Source organism: Acanthopagrus latus, chromosome 17 (genome assembly GCF_904848185.1).
Source record: "Acanthopagrus latus isolate v.2019 chromosome 17, fAcaLat1.1, whole genome shotgun sequence".
In the NCBI taxonomy this organism is placed as follows: domain Eukaryota; kingdom Metazoa; phylum Chordata; class Actinopteri; order Spariformes; family Sparidae; genus Acanthopagrus; species Acanthopagrus latus.
The window spans coordinates 27,385,756-27,409,986 of NC_051055.1; the positions used below are offsets into that span (position 1 = coordinate 27,385,756).

Below are 24,231 nucleotides of genomic sequence, written 5' to 3' on the forward strand. Positions count from 1 at the left end.
GAGTGAACATTTCTGGCATCAGTTTTGTGTTTTGTGGGTCTTTCCCTGTTGTACTTCTTGTTGCTGCTGCTAAACCAGAAGAAATGTTGGTGATCACAATCCTGCAATAAGCTGAAACTGCAGAGTTTCTTTACAGTTTAGTTTTCACACAAGATCAGTGTTAGGAAAATATGTCCTGAAAAGATTTCATAATGTCTTGTTGAAAACACGCAGGTTATTGCAGGAAATTGTCCTAATAATCATCAAATAATCCAGTTTTGTTACCGAAAACATTTCTTACAAATTGTCCTGACTTCCTGTTAAACACATGAAATCACTTTCTCGAGCTGTAAGTGGTTTGGCCACGAGCCTCTCCTCCCCCTCCTGACATGACAGTCAGCTCACATGCTTCTTATCTGAACGTGATATGACACGTATTGTAGAAATATAATATGATGAAACACAAAAACACAACGCATTAGTGGTTTGCAGGAGTGCACAATTAAATTAAAGGTCATTTGCGTTCCAAAGTTATTTTAAACGTGACGGGTAATGCATCATTCTGAGCACAGCAATCAAAATCAGAATTGTGTTTATTATGTCGAACACGGAGCACAGAGCTTTTTATAAAAGTCATAAATCACACCTTGTTTAGACGCTGCAAACACAAACACACCTCAGCAGCCAAGTGCGCTCGCGTTAAACCTGTTGTTCCCACCCTGTCACATTCTCAGGCTTTAAATTTCACAGTAAAAATAAGCGTCTTCGTCCCCGATAAATCTTTCTGTAAACAAAACAAGCGTAACAAGCTGCAATCACACACTCACACACTGAGCCTTTATGCGTTTTATTGATCTCTGAACAATCATCCCACGCGGAGGTGAGACTGTGAGGCATTATCAGATAATCGCGATTCATTATTTTTCTTTAGCTGAAGTAATTCTGTCAAAATATACACAACTGTAATTAACTGCCGTTTCACACAGGAGGAGCGAGTCTCACATCGAGCGCTGGTTCTGAGCCAGTTATTGAACAATTTATTCCTCTTAGTTTACGACCAATCTTCCCCTCAGGCGCTTCTACAGATCTCAGTAGATTGACGCCTCGAGAAAGGCGAGAAGAAGAGAAACTGTGCTTCCAGTGAGCCATTACCTCTGACTGTGGGGTTATTAATCCAGACAATAAAGGCTTTCGCTCTCAGCAACCCATGTTTTAAATTTGCAGCGTGGGCTTGAAGCTGCTGCTCCGGAGTCAGAATGAATGTGCGGGAAAAATTATTTTGTCAATGCTAATCTAAAGATACAATATGCAAGAAGTCTGCACTCGTGTCTAAAAGCAACCGGACATTTGTTATATATTATGCTGAGTTGTCTATACACATAATCCCGAGTGTTTCAAACAATGCTCAAACCAAGTAGAGTCCGAAATCTTACTCAAGGTAAAGGTGCGTTTCATTTGTTCGCCTGTCGCTATGACTTCTGGGAGAGAATCAGAGCATGAGGATGGAAGTCGGCGTATGAGATCATCCTAAATGTAGCCTGAATAAAACTGAAACATTACGCCGTCGATGAAAATCTGAGTCACATCAGACGGATTTTCATCAGACATGGAGGCTGTGAGAGGAATTTTACCGCATGTGTGTTTATTCATGCTACTTCCTCGAGTCTTTATCCGCCCCAAACAGTTTGATTACTTTGCTGTATATTAGCATGATAGGGTGTGTGTGTCTGTGCCGTTGAATTCAGGTCACTCCTTACTAAACTCAGCCCAGACTCCTCTTCTATCTCTTCTTCTCCCCGTCTCCTCTCCTTAAAGTAATGTTCATGAAGTAAAGAACATTTCCCCTCCAGCTCCAGTCAGCAGTCAACATGACACGACATAAACACCCGGACAACATCACTGCTGCAGCCACAGTGATAAACAGAACAAAAATGTTGAACAGAAATCTCTGAACTCTCCTCCAGGTGTTTATTCCTCCAGAAGGTCTGTATCTGAACCCGGCTCCCTCCTCCAGAACCAGTCGACTCTGAGCAACGCACATAAAACTTGTTTTTTATAAAGAAAAACAAAATGTACCTAAGCCAGTCGGGAAGCTGAACTAAGCTGGTGATAAGTAATCATCTAATAATCTCAATAAAATGTTATTATTTCAGATTATTTACATTTTACTCTTATTTTTAGTCGTAATAGGATTCACATTCGTCACAGTATGAGCTACATTATTTCCTTACAGTTTAAATATCCATGTCTTGGCCCAGAGGAGGCCCCCTATAAGGTGGATGTAATTTGAATTGGCAGTCATATGGTTGCAGTTATCGTGTTTTAGCTGTTTTGGATTAAACATAATGAGGGCCATCAAGTGCCGGTAAAGGCACCGCTTGCAGACCCTCCAGTGAGGACTTCTCACATGTGACATGAAACAATTACATGTAAATCAGGCCAGCGGGAATGTAAGCTGAAACAAATGTGGTGCGTTAGATCAGATGAAATGTTCACGACCCCTGTGGGGAATCTGGGTCATTTCGGCAGCAGAACTGAGCAATCGCAGATAAATAACACTGCAAGTAAACAGCATTAAGAGAAGAAATACAGGTTAGTGGATCGGATAAATAACTGGAGAGGGTGGATACACAGAACTGGAGCGACTGTGAAAGTATTTATAGTCATTGTTTCACACATTCTGGTTCAAACAGAAGTCTGATTTAGGTTGCAGCAGCTCATTTACACATTCATGATAATGTTTATTGATGTGCTACTGTTACTGTAAATAAACCAAAGATTGTGGTTTTGGTTAAAAAAATCCTGCTTCAAGTGACTTTTTCCTACGAAGACCACAAGGATCCACTAACAAAGTGCCAAAATGTGACTACTGACAAAGTGTAACAGTGCTTTAAATCAGCGCCACTCAAAGTCGTTCCCTTGTAATGTTTAATTTAGCTTCCCAAGATGTTTATAGCAAAAGAAATAAAAAAAATCTGAACAGAATTTCAGAAAGTCAGGCAATTAAAGGGTAACTCGACCAATTTTACACCTACAGTGTGTTTACAGGTCCCGGGGAGTAATACTACATATATGAAAAAAGTAGTATAAAGCCTTTTGTGGCTCTGGTGGAAGCTGCATGTAATCCGTTAAATTGTCTCCAGTGATGTCACTTTCTGGCTTAATTGCATTGTGGGTAATGTAGGCACCAGGTTTTGAAAAGGAAGAATAATGTGAGGAATAAAAACAAGTGTATTTCTGGTTTTGCTGCATCAATTTGGTTTATTTGTTCTTAATCTTTACAAAAATGAGTCCAACAGTGTTATACAGGATTTCAATGTTAGACCAGTGGATCCACATTACCCACAATGCAACATAGACACCAAGTGACATCACTGGAGGACATTTTACAGAGTACATGCTGCTTCCTCTGGAGCAACAAAAGGCTTTATACTTCTTTGTTCACACATGCAGTATTACTCCCCAAGACCTGTAAACACACTTTAATGTGTTAAATTGGTGGAGTAAACCTTTAATCAATACATGAGCCAACTAGCCTACAAACAGAAACACATTCAGCCCACATTTTTGAATAGGTCTGACATAAATTGTGAATTTATATGTATTACCTGGGTTTTGAAATGGGATTGATTGGAATCTACAAAACATTCTTTACAAAAAAGGCAGCACCTCCTCTGTAGAGAAACTGTGAAAAGGGGAAGTTTATTACATAATCTGTAATTAAAATGGAATAAAACCTGGTGGAGGTTTTGTCCTGAGTTGAGTAAAACACAGTTACAGCCCCGACGCAGATTTATATCTGGCCATACGTGGCTTTAACAGGCAGTTACCGCGATGAAGCCCGGTCGTTTTAAATGAAAGACGTGTCTAGTAAATTAGTGCATGGAGGTGTGTTTGCGCTGGGATTTGATGACACACAGATTTAGGCTGACAGCTGGTTCAGTCCCGTTAAAAGTCAGCTAATGGCGAGAGTAACGGCTGCAAACTGGATTCATTCCTGGTTTTTCTTTTTTTTTTTCTTTTTTTTTTTTACTCAACCATTTGACCTGAAACCACTGAAACATGATCTGCCTTGTGAAAAGATGGGAAAATGCTGTCGAGGATGGGATGCGTGTTTCAGAGCCTTATGGGTGCCGCTTGGCTGAATGGATGGGAGTGTTTTTGCAGTTTCACAGCGAGTACGATTACACTTTAAATATTCCATGAAAGTGCTGCGGCGGCACAGAGCTGTTTGAACTACGAGAATTGTTGAACAAAGAATTTAATTCATGCATTGACTTTTCCACTCGGGTAAGAAAGTCACAGAGCTCTTTTCTTGGATTGTGGACGTTCAGCGGCCCGGCTTCTTGTTGGTCGATATTATTGTTCCGCCTGGTGTGGAGCCTCGGGTCCTTTTTCCTATTTGTTACATCAAAACAATTATTTTTTGTTTTAACGCTGCAGATATTGATGGATGACATGGATTGACAGAGTGCAGTGAAAATATCACATATCGCTCCGTCAAAAAGATAAATGTCATCCCCTGCCAGACTTCACAGTGTATCATTAACATTTGTACAGACTGGTCCGAGCTGTAAAGTTAAATGTGAGCGATGCCTCCAGGAAGGCCTTGTTGTTTTTTGTGCCAGATTTAAAAAAACAAAAAAAACAAAAAAAAACAAAAACACCTCAGTGGAACAGGAGTTTCAGTTCTTCTTTCTGAGGCAACACTGGCACTGTCATTTGTAAAATTTGAGGTGCTGAACAAGCTTGTATGTGACTCCGCTGTGCAGTTGTCACAGTAATTTTCAGCGTGCACAATGTGCCCATTCATGAAGCAGCTTCAGTGCAGCGCTCGCTCACATTTAACACACTTTTTCATACCAATCTGTCCACATTTCCTTTAGCTGACGACTACGTGTGTGTGTGTGTGTGTGTAGTACAGACCCTGACTTGACTTCAAATGTCATGTCAACACTGTGGTAATGGTCTGGTTAGATCTAGGCATAAAAACCACTTGGTTTGGCTTTGGGAACGATCATGTTTTGGGCACCTGGCTCTGTCGCCACAAACACAGCTGCAAATTGTCATGACTGTATCGCCCAAAATATCTGGATTTGTTGCCACTGACACAACTGGAAAATGCATCGTATAAAAATATCCAGCAGTTAATGTTAGAAATGTCAAAACCACCACAACCCCTGCGCCTCATCGGCTCATATGTGACTGTGATAGGACACGTTTTATAGAAATTTTATGATATGAAACGCCAGATTTTACATGCAAACTGTGGTGTGCAGAAACATGCAATGCCAAGATTTGCAACCAGACTGCTTCAACACTTAAACTCAAGCTCTTTCCTGACCTTAGCACACAGTACTTGCATTGATTGTTTGATTGATCGAAACAAAAATTTTAAAAAAACATCCATACTATTTTTGGCACAATCATTACATAATTTAACTAAGTTATCTGAGTACCAACGTCCAGCAGTTAAAGCTGTTCTGAGCCACATCGTGGTCTCCTTTGTTGAATCATGTGACCGAAAGCAGCGCTAACACTAAAAAACCATCAAATCCTGCATTTGCACCATGTAAAACTAATCTGGTATTGTTTGTCTTCATGCATGTTCAGTGCATTTCGGATTTTCACTTCACGTTCGGCCTGAAAGCACATTTAGGGTTTCATGCACATACCAATGCCCCCCCGCTGAGCCCTGAGAACTGAACCCCCGCAGAGTGTAATTGATTTCACCTGTGTCATCATTGTAATGCAGCAGTCATGACATGAACTTACTGTAATTACCAGTTTCCGATTTCACCCAGTTGGTACTACTTAATAACACAGATGTGTCTGAAAACCACAAACATGAACGCCTCGCATCAGTCGAGGTCCACCATTCAAACCAAATGCAATGGATGTAGTGTTCTCTTGTCACTGCACGGCACTTCTGGCCCTCAAACTCTGCAATATTACAGCCGCCTTGAGTTGATCAATGCCTTGAATTACACAAATCTTTTCCATCCATGCCAACTATCCTACACGATGAGAGTGCCGCAGTGCCTGAGTGCTGAGGGAGGAAGAGAGGAACGAGACACCTTGTGAAATCATGTAATCTGAGCAGATGCATTTTTATGAATAGTAGATCGTGAGGCTGAAATTTTTATGCACTTCATGCACCAAAATTAATTGAGTCACTTCCTATTTATGAGCAAAAACAGCACTGTGAGAAGAAACACATATAATTTAGAGTCACCACCACGCCGTCATGAGCTGAGTGACGGGTGTTTATACCTACCAGGAAAAAGTCCTCTTGCCAACTCCGTTTTTAGGGGCAGAATTACACTGTCATCGCTGTTTTGGCGTCACAATTCAATGTATTGTGGGCTATTCCCCTGAGCAAAGTCTGTAGACTCGATGGAAAGTGTGTGTAAAAAGCTCAAAACGTTAACCAGAGCACTCAAACAGCCGCGGGCCAGACTCAGCAGGAGCGTGCGTCAAAGTCTGTGAGTGCGTAACAAGGGACATTTGAACTGAGCCCCTGGGTGCAGATTTCAGTCGGTGACATCACTCACAACTGCTGTCATGGTAATACCTCACACTGATTGGCTGTCTTAACATTTTAAGTTAAAGCTGATAGGGCCGAATTATACCATGGTTACACAATGTCAATGAGACGGGCTGTCGAACAAAGAGGCTGATGATGAATTTCAAGCCTCTATGCGTGAGCAGAACAACACTGTGATGTAAATGTGTGCACTTTGAATGTGATGATAATGTTACATTATCCGTGGCTCCTCATGGCCACAAACACACTTGAGACTCATCATCACTGGACCATTTCATTAAAATCACAAGAACCAAGCTGAGCAAAACAAGGTTTCGCTATTTGGTCACGATATCTGTCTTCTGGTAGGTCCTGAAAACAGGGATGTCCAGATACAACAAAGACCAGGCCTTCCTCCATGTTGGATTGGCTGTATCATCCCATTCTGTGCAGCTAAAGGGCTGGAATCATTACAGGAAACCTGGATACAGCCTCAGAGGTGAAGCCCCATTAATTCCTATGAAACATGGTAGGTGGTGCATGAAGCCAAGAAAGTTCTGGTTCTTCCCAGTTATAAAATTACCCAGAACTACCGCACAGCTTCTTACTGTGTGGTCCATAGAGTGTGCACATAAGAGAACCCCGCCACCGTCCCAGCAGCTAACATCTAGTTTAGCCATCCGCTGACTTAAAAGGGGAAACATGATTTAATCTTGCAGCTCTTTGCAAATGTTATCCGACTTAATGGATCAAATTCTGATAGTGAAACGGGTCAGGATACTCAAAACAAATGGATCCACCGTTTTAAAGCTGCTGCTTTAAAAAAAAAACCTTTTGGGGCCAGTCAGTTTGTATCATGTGGTGTTGTACTTACACACTTTGGCCTCTATGTCTAATCGGCTTCACGGCCCGGGGCTTTTTCTGAGGGCTTGACTGCGTTAATAATCTGCCAAATATTGGAGAAGGTCCTGTGCATCAGGGACTCTGTGTTTTAAGATCAAGAGACCATGAAAAGTCACAAGATCATGCATAATCAATCTTACCAGGCCTTAAGATATGCGCTTGTGTCCTGCAGGGAACTATAGGCCACTAAGTGTGCGGTTTAGGTGTGACGACATTGAGAAAAAGACAGCATTTGATAGTTCATCAAATTACCTGCCAAGAAGTGGCTGCCCTTTCACAAACAGTTTGGCTGCATTAAAACGTCCAAACTTCACCACTCTCTGAGACTTGGGGACTTTGCAGGAAGTCTGTGAGTGCTGAGGTCTGTCCAAACCCGCATTTCATCCCATCAACAAAACGCCTTCGTGCAAACTTTCTGCAGATTTACAGAGAGTCCGCTTTGAGTGCAGACCATTACCAGACTGATTCACATTCCATCTTTTCCAATATTCCAATGAAAATACAAAAAAAAGTTATGAAGTGTAAAATAAGAGCTGAATCATGTAGGTCAGAAAAATGTTTGGACAGGCTGAGTTTAGCCAAACAGCACTTGTGATGGACCTGCTGGAGTGGGACAAGCTGGCCTGCCGCGCCTCAGCTGCAGTGACAACCTGTAACAAGCCCCCCTGAAAAATCGTTACTCAACTCATGTCTGTGCAGGAAACCTGAGAGAAATTTCATAATAAAAGCTTTCAGGGCACGCCAGTAGCTGAGTTGGTAGATGTGCAACCCATGTATAGTGGCTTTGTCCTCACTGCAGCGGCCTCTGTCAAGCTGTCCTGTCAGTAAAGGCCAAGAAAAGACGTTTTAAATGTCTAAATAACAGGGGGCTTTTATTGTTAAGAATTTATAGGAAATGAAACGTGTTTGTAACTGAATTAGCGGAGCCACTTTGTAAGCGTTGATTCTTCGATAGCACAGCGGGGATCCGCAGTGTGTCATTTTTGGGTCAAAGTCATTAAACAGGACTAAAACATGAGTCCAGAAACAGCTGAAAGTGAACACGATGAAACAGTGAAACACAGCAGATGTTTGAAAGAAAAAACAGGATTAGAGAAACTAAAGAGACACACTAACTTTTAGAAATGTCCCTATCAATTTTATGGTTGGTCACTGCTGCCTGCCTGGCTTGGCTCTACCCCGAAGCAAGTAAAAAGGAAATTAAATCAGCACAGCTCGGGTTGACTCGGCACGGCTAACAGTGCTAGCATAAAAGCAGCATGGTTTTTAGACACACCTTCAAGCAGGTGGCTGAATGGACACGAATAACCCTAGAGCACTGAGACAAACCGTGTAGAGCCAGGCTGGCAGATGTTATGGAGACAACGGTATTGGACTCAGCTAAAGGAGTCCAATGCTAATATATTTGTGTACCAAAGCATCTGGTTCCTTACCTTAAATATAAAACCTGTGTTGTGTGCAGTCCAACCAGTGAGGAGGAGAAAATACAGAGAGGGGGGGGACACTTCCTGCACATGGACCACATTCTTTCTAGCTGCAGCCCTGCACGCGCACACGCACGCACGCACACACACAGGGGAGAAAGCGATAAAGACATCTTAAACACGATGTGAATGTGCGTGTATCCGCCGCGGCTCTGTCCCCTGTATTGTTCGGGATTTTAATTAATTCATTAGTCTATACAGCACGGCCTCGCGCAGCCTATGCAGCCCACGTGCACGAGCGGGGCGCGCAGCACGGGGGCGCGCATGGAGGCGGTCCGGGGCTGCCTCAGTCTGCTGTGATCGCTCCTCTGCTGCTGCTACCTCCAGTTAAAGAGCTAGGACACGGGAGCGAGCAGACGGCCGTGAGAGGATATACTTTTTTCGGTACCTTGGGATTAACGACGCGGAATTGCAGCATCGACGGCCAGCCGCCAGGTAATATCGACACCCGCCTTCAGCCGCCGCTCGTAGAAACGCGAAAAGTAAGTAAATGTCCCGTGAAAAGTGTCGTTTTGCCAGTGAAGAAGGAGAAGAAGAAGGAGAAGGAGGAGGAGGAGGAGGAGGAAAAGAGCAGGAGGAGGGGGGGAGGGAGGGAGGTGGATGTGTGGGACGAGCCTCCCTTTGTGCCGAGGCAGGGTCACTGCTCTTCAACGCACAATGTGGACACTCCAGAAACGGCGAGGATCCGCACATTTCTCCCCCCCTCCCCGCCCCCCGCCGCTCCGCCTGGCCCTGCCGTTGACCGTCCTCCATCAAGCCCCGCCGCCGTCGGCTGTTTCGGACGAGTCCGACAGAAACGCCTTCTTCTCTGCGTACATTCATTGAGTTTAAAAAAAAACACCGCGGCCTGTTCTGCTTGTTCTTCTTTTTTTTTGTCTTTCTTTAAAATACCCCTCAGCGGTAACCTAACGCACCCTACTTTCCGCCTCCTCCTCCTCCTCCTCCTCCCCCCCGGCCTTGTAACGTTAGCTAGCTCCCCATAATGTTTACGGTCGCTTTTGTCGGACGGCTCGCTCTCAATCTCCCCCCTCCCACCCCCTCATTGTGCTCTTCATCCCCACAAAATGTTGACCTACCGAGCCGCTAAGTGTTGCCCGATAACACACAGACATCTTAACTTGTCTGTTGGTATTTTTTTTGGGGGGGGGGTTATAACGTCTCCGCATCGACCCTGTCATCTCCAACGGCTGTTGAACCGGGTACATTTTAGCCGTTGACGTCCGTATCATTACCGCGAAACGCCCCCCCCTCGGGAACGGCGAGCTTGTCCACCGCTTCACCTCATCGCTTTGATTAACTCCCGATCTATCAGACAGCCTCCCCGTCCGCTTTTATTCCACATTTTAAAAGTGCATGATAACACATTTCGACCGCGTCTTTGTCGTCTGTAAAATGGGGCTCGAATTCGGGTTAAACAATGCCCGTCCTCACGGATGTCCTCCTCATATTCTGTTCGCTGATTAGACGCGTGTGACTTTTTGATTTGATCAGCCTGCGAGAGCTGTTATCCATCTATTAGGTCGCATCTTTGACCCAAAAGCGTTCAAATCTCCAAGTATATGTGTGAGGAAAAGAAACAGAGGGGGTGTTTTATGAATGTAGGCCAGTAAAGCTTTACATATAAACAATTAGCTTGTAATGTATGACCCCTAGTAGATCATTAGGTGAATGGCTTATTTATATTCTCTTTAACAAGGGCCCTATACATCTGTAACAGGGCACTGTAGACTTTGACAAATGTCTTTTCATCAGCTCACGCTGTGCACACCCCTCTTCATCCACGTCCAGCTGTACATTGATTAAATTAGACTCATCTTACTGTGGCTTCCCTCAAATCTACCCATTTAGCAGAGCAGATGAACGTTGTATCGTCTTTTATTGCTCCCCAGAGTGGGAAGCTTGGACCCGGCCACGCTCACGTTACTTGCCGTCCATGTTATTTCACCAGGGCCCACGATGTCCAGCGAAGTGCAGAGACCAGACGACAGCCCCAGCACCAGCGGGGGAAGCTCGGATATCGAACAAAGGGAAACGGTACCACCTGAGCAGGAGCGAGAGCAAGCACAGCCCAAAAAGAAGGAGACCAAGATCTCGAGTAAAACTGCTGCTAAACTTTCAACTAGTGCCAAGAGGTAAGAAGAGACGAGAAAAAAGCCTGAGCGTGGCTCTGGAGAGACATTTACACAGGGGTTGTTTGTTGAACTAAAGGCCTCTCCCCTCGTGCCCCAGGGGTGTGAAGTTATATAAAAAGACTACAGTCCCACAGGCATTGTCATTTCAAACATCCACGCTATTCAGTGTGTGGCTGAGCCCGCAGAAAGGTGGTTACTCACACAGCTCGGCACTCGAGTGTCATTGCTGTCATTTGAAAGAGATATTCCCATTCCAGGCCTGTTTGTTTGAGTAGATCAGCCTCGTGCTCCAAAGCACTCTCTTCTCTCGTCCACCGCCAACACCACCACCACCACCACCAACACTTACCTCCACCAGTCTTAGCACTTATTCCCAAAAAAAGACAGGCGATGACAGAATTATGCAACCGCATGAGCAAAGGGTTGGCTGAGGCCGCTGAGTCTTTTTATAACAGTTACTGATGTTATGATCAACTCCCTTTTGTGTGTCTGCGCGTCACTTAAGAACTCTTTGAGGGTCTGGAGCACAACAAGAGGGCTGTAACGTGGAGAGGCTGCACTGTTGTCTGAAGTACTGTGTTTGTATTAACGTGAGTTTAGCTGCAGCATTTGCACTCAGTTGCCCTTCACAGTCTGAATCATCATTTTGCATGGTTATCTGAAGGGCTGAAAGCAGTCGTGTTCATCCTCATGCTTGATGTTCCTTTTCAATTTAGTCCGTGCGCAACAGACGAGTGAGTACAATGAGAAAGATGACAAAACATAAACTAGTGATGCATGATGTGTTTTTTTTTAATACCACAAACTGATAATTATCTGCTTCTCCTGGCAGATTTTTTCACATTTAATTTAGTTTAAAAAGAAGTCCATAGTCTGTAGGTTACGCACACCTAACTGTAAGAAAGGCTCAGATATAATGAGCCAAGATGGAGGATTTTATATCCCACAGCTGTAATACGATTTGTTCTGTTTACACTCATAGATTTTTCCCTCATGTGAACCCTTTCTGCTTTTCTTCTTTGTGTATTTGCGGATCACAAACCAACTTTAAAGGAGCATACAGCCGCCTACCTTATCAGTGTGTGTGCATGCTGAGCTGCTCAAGTCCATGAAAGGAATCTGGTTTTGTACAGTTGTTTTTATTTATTGCCAAAAGATTCCACCAAATCGCCAATAATAAAATGTCCCTTTTATGTATGTTGTGCATCTCTAACATAGACACTTGAATAAGATATTTGAACTAGGGCTGCAACTAGTGATTACTTGTATTGTTCATAAATCTGTATATTATTTTATATTTCCACAGATGTCTTGTTTTTTCCGTGACCTTAATGTGTTCAGTTTACTGTCATGGAGGAGCAAACAAACTAGACAACATTTACATTTAAGAAACTTGAAATAATTTTTTAAAATGCATGTTCTTCATATGGATAGCTAATCAAGTCATGACGCCATAAACAACCAGGAATAAATGTGATGTTCTCAGCAGCTGTGTCAGTGTTGAACACTGTGCTGTTAACAGCTGTTAGGTCCACATGTTTGAATTTGGGATTAAAAGCAACGTTTACTTCATCTCAAGCTCAGAACTGACTTCATGTGCTGCAGAAATTGTCTTTCTTTGGCTGGTCATACTCTTGACATTTTCCCTCCAAGGTTTGATTTTAACACTAAAATCTTTTGTCTTTCAGGATTCAGAAAGAGCTTGCAGAAATAACACTAGACCCACCTCCAAACTGCAGGTAAGATGAATGTTATTTTGTCAAAGCATTTCTCTAATGAATCATGAGCCCGTATGTACAGATGCGCCAGCTGTAATGAGCGCAGACGGCAGAAACGCTTTCAAGGCTTCTTGTCTGTTTAAAAGAAGGAAAGGCCACGCTGCGGTGCTCTCCCTTTTGTCTCCGCTCCCATAATGCTGTTGTTTGTGTTTTTTGTTTGAGATGGTAATCTCAGGTGAATTACAGTGACTGGAGCCCGCTCTGGCGCTGTTGTTGCCGCATAATGCACACCGCAACCTCTGTTGAAAACGCAGCCTTTTTGATCATAGTATTATGGTTTCACTGAAATGGTGGAAAACAAGCAGCAGTGTGACTTTAAAACCTGTTTCGATTCTCATGTGGTTCCCCCCCTCGCTCTGCTGGGGATTTACCACAGACAATGGTTATTGTGCGCTACTGCCGCGGCTCTCAGCCCTTTGAGGAAAAGATACGGTCGCGAGCGAGTGGCAGACCACATGTGCATCATTCTCTCTTGACATGACAAAAGACGTGCCTTTGGGATGTACCGCGCGAGCCAGCTTTTATTAACTTAAATAACACAAAGTGACACTGATTACGGCTCTGTTTATTACAGCACAATAATTACTCTTTGAATCGGCGCTCTACTGCAAATTAAGAAAGGAAAATGGAAGCCGGTCCGTGTGAGATTGAGGACACTTGTGGGAGAAGCTGATGTTTCCTGATCATTTCGGATTGACCATATTCGTATAAAGGCATCTGCTTAAAATGATTAAGGAAAACGGCTTTGTATGACTCATCTGGCGATTTGGAATTACTACACCCTAGACGGGCTTGTTTATTGCATGAATTAATCACCCCTGCTGGGTCTCATCAGAACCCCGCCATCATTAACGATAAACATTGAGCTAACCTTTTCATTCCAGCTCACAGCCCAGTTTTGTTATTGCACTGGAGGCTAAAAGAGATGTTGTTTTCCTCGAGGACTCTAATCTATTTCAACCCCCCCCCCCCACAAAAAAAAAAAAAAACTAGGTTGGCTCACATGAAGGATTTAGCTTGAGGACACGAGTAAGTCATTTGAAAGTAAAATAATCGCTAGCGGAAATTTCACAGTCACCGTCTTAGTGGGGAAGTAGTTGCCCGGGAAACAATTAAGCTTCTTCAAGATAATCCTTTTTCTGTGTGTGTGTGTTCCCTTTCTGTACACTCCAAGTGATACCGAAATCTAATAATGTCTTTTCTGTGATGCACCCAAATAGATTAGTCCCTCTGCTAACAATGACGGGGAGAGGGTTCAGATGCATCAAACATCAAATTTCTCATGCAAGCGATCATTTACATCCGCGCATGAACAAGCACACAGGGTGCAGCCAGAGTCGTCATTTGTATGCCGCACGCTCCTCGCTCACGGCCAGGTTAGCCTGAAAGATTATTCATTTCACCAACCCCTACCCCACCGCACCCCCACCCTCGACAAATGGAGTCACAGACTGTTGGCCCCCTTCAGGAGGCAGACAGCGAGTTGTGTTAAAGAGATTCACTTGGGCACATGCAACAAACGCGGCGCTGGAGGCCAGTTGATGTATGTCATCTCATCTGTTTCTTGGCTGAGGAGCCACTCAGACTCCCTCACCACTTTGTCTCGGTCGGAGAGAATTTGCCGTCCTCATCGGGTAGTTAAATCTGCAGTCTCCTTTGTTTCACCTACAATCTCTTCCGTATCGCCTTCAGGGATGTGGAAGGCATCACGCTGTGTTTCTCTCTGCAAAATGGAGAGCTCTGCTTCGTGTCTCTAATATGGATCTGAGCTGAGAACCGGAATTTGCCATTTTAACGCCCTGGAAGTGTGGAGGATCTAATCTAGTGAAACATCTGTGGCAGGAGGTGCCCATTTGATAAGTCTAATAAAACTCCCACGCCTTCCAGAATTCATCTGAGGTTACTGTGTTAACCCTCAGCTGCATTTCATACCACAATCTGTTGATACAATAACTCTGTTCGCATTTCTAATGTTTCCTGGCTTCCTGCAACCCAGAACAGTCTGTAATATTAATGCTTAAGTTGTTTAGAAATCTATTTCCTTACAGTGTGAACGAGATTGTAATACGGTTTAGTGCAATGTCACTACTTGGAAAACGCAAACAAGTATTTAAATTTGTCGGCGAGCTTTATCTCACTCTCTGCATTGTGACAGCTCCTCTTGTCACCTTGGCACTTGTCATGCATCAAACGAACAGGAACATACTGAAGCCCAAGAGGATTTGACATGGCAATTATTCTCACTGTCATACACTTCAAGTATATTGTACAGGCCGCCTGTGCTTTTACATCTATTGTTGCAAATGAAGCCACATCTGAAAGGAATAGTGTTTGCTGCCTGTGAGTTGCACGAACATTGCAATAATCTTACTGGCAATAAAACCTTGATTAGATCCGCTATGAGAGAAACATGACAGGCTCATTGGTGTTTGTGCATTTCCAATGCCATAGAGATTCTTATTCACACAGTTGTTGTCATGTAAGAGTGTTGTGCAGCTCTGTAGATAGAAAATATGGTGACTCAGATTGTTGACTCACAGAAGGTGTTTCAAGTTTGATAAACAAGTCTCTAAACAAGTCTTTTTTTCAGCTGACATTTCTGAACCAAAACTATAGTGTAATATCTACAAAATTCTCCTGGGTGCTCACATGCCTGCCCTTTTGTTTTTTTCTCGTTCTTCCCTTGTGGGAAAAGCTTTACACTGACTGCCGCAGCTAACAGTTACTGCTGATTATTATGCAGATTATTTTCTCTATTACATTTTTGGTCTATGAAATGTCAGAAAATGGTAAAACATGCCTGTCACAAGAGCCCAAAGTGATGTCCCACCAGCGGTCCAAAATTGGGATGTGAATAATTAATGATTAATCCACATTAAAAATGTATTAACCGACAATCAGAGAAGGGCACAAATTCATCAGAAAGTATTTTGTTACAAATACATTCTTACCATGTATATCAGAAGAAAATGCAAAATGCTGATATGAAAAAATGTATTTAATTAAAAAACAAGAAATTTTCGATCTAGAATCGTAATCTTGACACTCCTGTTAAGTGACTAATAACAGATTAAGAGAACGGTTGCAGTTTAATCAGAAAGTTTGATCTAGAAGTGGTTAAAATATTACATCTCTCTGTAGATGATTTTAGCAATGCTGCTTCTTTATCTCACATTCCAGCCGATATGTCATAAAAATACTCTCTGCGTCCCAGTTTATTTTTCCCTACGTGTCACTCTCTGTGCATCTGCATCGCTGCTGTATCACAGGAGTTGTTAATGCCTGTGACTGTTGCTGTTCCTTCCTTGTAATGTTGATCCACTGACGCCAACATTTCCAGCAGTAATCCAAACAAACACACTCTGCCATTGTTGAAATAACTACTGGTGATGTACCTTGCAGTTTTGGACCACTGTGCTGTTTGATGTGTTTATCTTTTTTTATCACAGATGGTCAAACAGATACTTTCATTGCAGCTACAATGGAGTGATAGCAGAACAATGTTCTGCCGTCTGGAATATAATAGTAATGTAGCAGTGAAGGGCTTTGATGTCAATCTATCCAGATTCAAAGATTCATTTTTTAAAGCTGCTATTGTACTCTCAGCAGAATAATCCATCACGGAAGAGGCAGAGATACCGATTTTTCATCCTGAGGCAGCTCAAATAGATTTAATGCAATGCAGTCGCGGTGAGTGGTGCATTTTGAGGAACAGGTTCATCCTCCTCTACTTTCAGGTTGTGACAAGTCATTCTGGGAAATGTAAGAAACCAGTAGCTGAGGTAGAAGTAGATAACTCAAATCATTGAACAGTTTGCACTGTACAAACCTGTCACTGGTAGCTATTACCAGATGTAGCTAGCTAGTTAATTAAGCCAACACTAGCTCCATGAGCTGGTTGTAAACACCGTCCATGACTGACTTTTTTTATGTTTCCAGGGTCACTCGGTGTCGTACTTGATAGAGGTCATTGCTCTTGTTGTGCAATGCAGAACTAGCGAGTCCTTGTATTGTAACTGTAACAAGTAAAAATGTAGTAAGATATCTTAAATATTTAAGTAGTAACCTAGTTAGCTGATATGCTAATGATAGAGTAAACAAACCACAGATGTATAAGAGATATCTGGATACAGTGCCAGAAAGGTTCAACCTTCCTTATTGTTTCCATATTGTGGGAGCCATAAAGCATGAGCACTAAAGACTTCCATCACCAGAGGCTAACTTACGGTTTAGCCCTCAGCTAACTTGAATGACGGCTCTTCTCGATTTTTCCAAATGTAATCAGATCAAATATACAGAATTGATATAATTAAGATAGTTAAACAAATCACTTTTTTGTTGGGATTGTGATGCTCAAAAAGTCATCCACAATGTAATATTATTATTATTATGAAAAACCCTTTTTAAGCTTTAGCTTTGACGGGACAGTGTGTTTTCTCTCTTCATTAGAGCATCAGCTGACTGCCTTAAATTGTCGTACCGCTTACAGAGCTGCTGTAATTTAAGGCTGGTCAGTGGAGCAAGTAGCTGTCTTTGGTCGCTGAATTTTCCTGGTGTGATGTAATGCCCCCACGATGCCCCAGAAGCAGTTCTGTCACTCCCTGATGACATCATACAACGGTCTTTTCAGAAAACACACACAGCTGGTCACTGCATCACTTGCTCGCTGGCCTAAAGCCCTGACATGAATATGTATCTCCATCCGCATCAGGCCCCACCAAGAAATGAGCCTCTCTTTATTGTAGGTTCTGACCTCTAATTCTCTGCTCGCTGATGGGATCATCTTCATGTCTGTGAAAGCTGCATATTAGTTTTGTGCCATGCCCCTGGGGGATTATGTGTGAGCGACACACCCAGCATCATTTTTCACAGCGTTACCATTAAGCACAGCAGGGAGGGTTATCAATATTCATGAGGGGGTGGGGGGGATGCAAACCGGAGGCAAGGGGGGGGGAGCAGCAGAAATACCTCCCGGGTGTTCGAGTTGATCACTGTATTGTGCATGGCAACTTCATAAATTATCATGAGTATCAATTTTGCAAAGTGATGTCAATTTAAAGAGAATGAAACAAGTGAACACTTTTTGTTGACAGTTACATTTAGCCTCAGATGAATCAACTCTAATCGATATCTCGTTCCATAACCTCCGCCTTTATGAATATTGATGAATTATAGGCACCCATCTGTGTCTGAAGCTGGCATATTCCTGACCTTTTCGTGAAAGTCTCGTCCATTGACTGCAAAATCTAAGAACCTAAAGGCAACGCTACAGAATCTGAATCACTTTGTTCTCCAAACAGAATACATTAAAATGGGTCTTCTTGGAGATTTTTGCATATTTGCATAAATGCACAGGGCACGTCAGGGACTCATGGAGAGGTTTAAAGTTGATGAAATTCTATGTAATAAGAGTTGCCATGTATATATTGTAGAAGCAAAGACATGCTGAGAATGTAAGCACCTAATTACAAGCCTAGTTTATTATCAAGGCCAATATTAAGCATTTTCCAATTATCTGTAACTGGTTTTCTTTTTTTTTTTTTTTGTCCGATTGCTGACAATGCACAACTTTGACTATGATGCAGCATTTCCCTGGCTGTAATCACTCTGTTTTTTTACTCAGTGTCACAAAACAATGTGATTAGTGACATGTCATACGTAATAGGCTATCAAGAGTGATAATCTGAGCCTGCAAAGTAACTAGTAAATAAAGCTATGACACAAATGAAGTGGGGAGGAAGTACAAAGTAGCCAAACATTGAAATTAAAGTACCTCAACTTTGTACTTAAGTACATCTCTTGAGTAAAATGTACTCTAAAACAGTGAAGCATTAAAACATGAGTTGGTGGAAAATGGAGCGGGGAGAAAAGAGTACCACATCTGTAGAAAGGCCTTTTCTTTTCAGCAGTGGAAAAGACGTTAAATCTTAGTACCTTAATGTGTTTATATGTTAACATTTACAGTCATTTTATATCTTATCCTTAAGAAGGACCAGAAGATGGGGAGAGAAATGCGATCTGTAAAACCAGTCCTATCTGCAGATAAATAAAGATGTCTTGCGGCTGGTACAGAAGCAGATGTGTGTTAGCATGCAGATGCACAGTGCCAGACTGGGTTCTGCTGCTGAGTTGTTATAGCCCCCATTCTCCTCGCGCACCTATGAAACATCTGCTGAAAATAATTTTCTTCCCGTGCAAAATCAACCTGCCCTCATCATTTTTCCTCTCACACAAAATTTTAAAGTGGCAAAGAACTAAATTTGCTCCTATAGAACAACAGTAACATATGCTCTCCCTCTGACTCCAGCCCTGACTCCAATTTATCCTTAATGTTTTCCACTGCGGCACTTGTTTGACAGCAAACATGGCCTGCCTTGATTCATGTGTGTCATTGAATTCTCAATGTCCTCATTTGTGAGGTAGTTTTCTGGCAAACATTTGTCCAGAATGTTATTAATGGGTTTGTGGGGAAACCGAGCATGAAGCCGTGTGGATATTTCGCGGTGGAGTGTTGCCATTACACCGCCAGTTTTACAGAAGCAGTTCAGGTCGTTGAGAATGACTGAATGGTAATCCTAGGCTGACAATAAAGCAAACAGAAGAATCTTTTGGCAAGCAAACTCTGAAGTAAACAATTGCTCTGAGATCCCATTACCCCTGTGACTGGGATCCCTAAACTTAATAGATTTTCCTTGAAGTCACAAACCATAGCTCCTGCCAATATTTTAGAGTCTTAATGACATATTTGTGGACTGAAATGTTAACACTTATAACATTCTGTTCAATATGGTGAAATGAATAATTACCAGTGAATAACATCCCTGAGGAATGCCCTTTTCTCAGTGCTGATTTGTAGAACCTGAAGCTTCAAAGTCCTGTCACATTTCTCTACCTGCAGACCTGCGGGCAACTGTGGTGTCTGGGGAGTATCAGACTCCACAGCAGACCTGGCAGCTCAGCTTGTCCTGATCACTGACCTTTTGGTAATAAGTCCATTCTCTCTGCCACAGGGCCAAATGGCTGCCCAAAGTGCTTTAGTGGAGGCAGCAGAGAGACTGAAGAGGCTGCCTCTAATTATGTCCGTGTAGACTTTTGGTGCAGGGTTGTGAAATTAAAAATATTAACGTCGGCAGTTTTGTCTTGGAGGCAAATGTGTTTTTTAGGCAGTTTCCTTTCCTAAAGCGGCGTCCCTGCGAATCCCTGGCCTGGTAACCGATTTGCATGTCAGCACAAACTCTAACTTGTTTTATTCAAGCAAAGCAAATGTTTATAATTACCCCTCCAAGACGCACAGACACACAACTTTTATGTTCTTACACATATTACAAAGATAAAGCTACATCAGTTGTGATTAATATGTCAGACTGTGTGTTCTCCAAATTTCCATTTTCTGCAAACTTTAGTTTAAGGGTCATGACGAGCTCCTCATTAATGAAACATGTTTTGTTTTTTTTGTTTTTTTTACTATTTGTTGTGTGTCATCCATCACCCTGGTGCACAGCAGCACTTTCTTGGTTAAGTGATATTTTTATGACTCATGATGTTGTGCAGTTTCCTTTATGCAAAGCCTGTGTATTATGGTAATGATATATACTCTGCATTATTCATTTTTAGCCAGAGGCAAACATTTGCACTGCATCAGATGCCGGGTGCATGTAGCAGCTCAGATGCGGAGAAGGAAAAATGCTTACCGCACCAAAACCTCTGTTTTACTTCAGAAGCATCTTGCTGAATTAAAAAGGAAAGCTGGGGATAATGAACAGATCCTCTGCTCTATTTACAGCTTTCTTAAGAGGACCTGTAAACCCCAGTGAGGACAAACTTCCTGAGGAAAAGTCCAGTTCTTGAAACCTCTCTTTCGAAGTATACTTCCTCAGTTCAATACTCACCACTGTTTAGATTGATTCAGCCCAGCATGCAGGGTTGCCCTCCTGTGGGAATAAAATTGTGTTATTCTCTTCAACTTGGAAAGCATGCAACCACCTACTCAACCATTTCCCCTGTAGCTGGATAAACCGTCCGGTCAGTAATTGCAGTATTCATTGTGCAGATGAACAATAAAAGGCTTGATTAAAAAAAACAAACCATGTCATTTGAGACAATAAAGACAAGAGAACAGAGGAAGGAGGTGTCACCTCGGCCGTTGAGCTGCACAGTAATTGGTCTTGGGGCTCTTTCACGGTCGGGAGGAAAGAAGATTGCTTCATTAAAGTTCCTCTTCTGATAACCGCAGCCACCACACTGATAGAAAAGAAGATCTTAACTGAAATGACGCTGCCATTAGGGAAAAAAAAAAGGCCTTGGGGAATGAACTGGAATGGCGAATAATGCAGATAATGGCTTTATTTGTGCATGGCGGTATTCACAAGCTCCAAAACATACTGATTCATATTCAATTACTGGTTTATTTTCCTGTTTTATTTATCAGCCCCTCGGTGCAGGTCTTGGCTCAGACAGCTATTTACCTGCTGCTGTAAACACTGTGACAGGCTGCTTTAGAAACACACCGCCTTTCTGCTGCTTTTAGTGTTTTCACCGTGCACAGTAACGTGTTTGATCATGATCACATTATTATTTGTTTTCTGACCTTTTTATGTTCTAATGTTGTAGGAATGCTACAATTATCTGATCTTTTTAAATGTAATCTTTCGAGTTACAGACAGTCATTTTAGTCTTGTAAGGTAGCTGTAAAAAGCTGTCACGGAGAACACCAGCTGTGGTCGGCTTGCATTCAGGCTGGTTACAATGGATTCCTATAGGACTGGTTTTTACGGTGGTCAAAAAAGATTAATCGACACCTTTCATACCACTCCTGCAGCACTTCGCCAGTGTCCATCCATATGCTCATATTTTCACCTCAATCTGACTACACTCCTTCCAGCTTGGTCCATCTGTTAGAGCGGTCTGTGGAGATTTGTCACAATTCTCTCAAACGTTTATGTTTGTGAAATCGATATCTGAATCAGCCGCAAACTATGGGGAAAAACATTTATTTGAAAGGGTGTGAATGACAGTTTTCTTAGAAAAGATGTGTAAGGATATCACTTCACAGTAATTTAACTTGGCGGTTGCTGTAATAAGCCACAAATTTCACAGATTACACAATACTGCAGAAACCTCTCACATGCCTGTGAGTTACAAGGTTATTAGTTTTATATAACTGAACAATGAACATCCTCAGCATATTCCTGAATCATGGAAAAATAGACCAACCGTGGATCAACTCTTTCCAGTTCACACAGTCTGGCTTCATCGTAGCAGATAACCAGAGAGGCAAAGCTGTGAGTCTTTGAAACCTCAGTGTATTTATTGGAGCGGTTTCTTTGACAGTGAACAGGCGACTGTGTATTGTTTGTCTAACAGTTTCTGATGGACTGTATTGCTACCACACACAGTCATTGCAGGCCCTCAAGACCGTTCCTGCGGTTTCCCTGCATCTGTGGTTTTGACTCTTGTATTCTTTAATAGAAGTTGCCTCTAGTTTCGTCTTAGATTTAAGAGCCAGCATTTATTCTGGTCTGTTATTGTGATATGTTCTGCAAAATTGAAAATGAATTAAATCTTTGCCCATTTTACACAAAAAAATATGCGTTTACGTATATGCAAGTTTTTTTTTTTTTTAAACATGAGTAAGGTCACTACAAATGCAACTGACTCATCTTCCAATGCCTGTAGACAACTTGACCTTCCTGTTTATTTTTTGTGGACATCACGAATGCGGAAAATAGGGAACGTTAGAAAGCAGCTTGCAGGCCATGACCATTTTTTCAACTATATGCAGACTGACCGATGTTGGAGCGCTGCTTGAACAGAGGCTGACAGAGTAGTATTCATGCACCAATTAGAGGACTGGACATTTCTTGATTCTAACATGGATGGATGGAAGTATGGACAGATGGATGGATGAGTTTGTAGCATATGTTGTTGACTGTTGATATTCAGGCCCTGGCTGGACATTGAAGTTGTAAAGTAACGTCTTAATATTGCATCGCGTTAGAAAGGTGGCAGAAATTGCTGTGTGTGCCCTTGTGTCATGTTTCCATTAACTGTCATTGGAGCTCATGAATAACCAAAACTACTGCAGAATTATTGGACTTGGGAATAAATGCCCATTGTAACCATTCCCACTGAAGACAAAAGCCAGTTGTTAGTTGGTGTTTGTGGGTTTTCTGACCAGTATGAGGGTGTAAGATACTTTTTAATGATTTCCTCATGGAGAAGTCTTTTTTTCCCTCTCCTGTAACCGTGATCTGAATTTACCTTGCCTCATGAATTCACCTGTGAGTGGCACAGGCCTATCTCATGACTGCATCTCTTTCATCAACTTAACCTGAGCCCTGGTGTCTGTGGGAATTGGCTCTGGGTGACGAGGCAGGTTAGCGATTTTTGCAGAGATTAGCCGAGCTCTCATGGCGCTAGATAAAGGTTATCTTCTGGCATTGGCATCTATCTGCAGATCGCCCAGTCTATGAGTAAGGCAACGCGGATGATTAAACTGGCAAAAGACATCCAAGTCTCACTTACTGTACTCGATCAGGGGTAGGAAAGGTCATTCAATATATATGGAAATTATTACTGCCGTGTGTGATTATAAGCCACAGCTTGGATCGTTTTCAGGAACTGAGAATGAAAGATAAAAATGACGAAGTGTGTCTATGGGTAAAGTGTTCCTTTTTTATATTCTATGAAGAAACAGCTTCTTAATCCTTCCACTCTGAGAACTGTCTATGTGAAGTCTCTGGTTTTCAAAGTGTCCAATCTCTCTCAGCCTTGTGTGCACTGATGAGTCTTTGTTGAGGTGAAGCCTTGAACAAGGTCAGTGTGAGATGCAATTACTCGCTCTCTCACAGGCACCACAAACACTATGACTGAATCATGCTGACGATACTGGCTGCTGTTGACATTCAGTGAAGAATCTGAATTGTTCTGTTGAAAAGGCTCACAAAAAGATGAACTGTGGGCAAAAAAGCACACATCTCAAAGAAAGAGAGCAGTGTGATTCTGTGGTTTAACACTATTTTGGTGCTCCGCTGCGGAGGAAGCAGCCCATCTGTCAGAGTGGGTTCTTACATGAGTGTAATCTCAGAGGACAGGGCAGTGGCAAGATTCTCACGGACACCCGCACCCTAATGTATCCCAGACCCTGGAAACAAATGACCCAAATACTCACTGAATAAAGGCATTTGGCTGACCGTGCACTGCAGATGTAGTCTTACTTACACAGAGGTTATTATTAGTGCAGCCAACAACAAAGCCCATAAGCAGCACTGTTGCACCAGTGAACATCATCTGTGCACTTGAAAGGGAGAGAGAACAAAAGACAGAAGTGACTCGTAAGACATACCTTACTATCACTCCGTTTCAGTTTCAGGGCTCGGTGTTGCGTCATTGTTGGTTTCTAAAAAAGAAGAAGATGATTTCTGCGGTAA

The 24,231-nt window shown here is 42.5% G+C and overlaps 1 protein-coding gene and 1 long non-coding RNA gene across 5 annotated transcripts in view; one reads left to right on the forward strand and one right to left on the reverse strand.

Annotated features, from left to right (window-relative positions):
* Positions 1 to 3,680: 3,680 nt before the first annotated feature.
* On the reverse strand, positions 3,681 to 10,831 carry LOC119005385. Of its 2 annotated transcripts, XR_005070484.1 has the most exons (6): positions 9,969 to 10,831; positions 8,842 to 8,950; positions 8,094 to 8,226; positions 7,661 to 7,823; positions 7,380 to 7,489; positions 3,681 to 4,377 (listed from the first exon to the last, which is right to left on the reverse strand). It is a non-coding gene; the product is annotated as an uncharacterized LOC119005385 (long non-coding RNA). The 2 variants fall into 2 exon arrangements; XR_005070485.1 differs by lacking the exon at positions 8,094 to 8,226.
* LOC119005381 (ubiquitin-conjugating enzyme E2 E2) overlaps positions 9,124 to 24,231 on the forward strand; it is a 45,314-nt gene continuing 30,206 nt past the window's right edge. The window contains exons 1-3 of one of the 3 annotated variants that reach the window (XR_005070481.1): positions 9,124 to 9,327; positions 10,841 to 11,024; positions 12,713 to 12,763. Coding sequence is in view for 2 of the 3 variants with exons in the window: in XM_037072952.1 (XP_036928847.1) it covers positions 10,849 to 11,024; positions 12,713 to 12,763 (227 nt within the window). In the remaining variant the exon portion in view is untranslated. Of the gene's footprint in view, positions 9,375 to 10,840; positions 11,025 to 12,712; positions 12,764 to 24,231 lie in introns of all 3 variants that reach the window. The other 2 variants (XM_037072952.1, XM_037072951.1) reach the window with 2 other exon arrangements.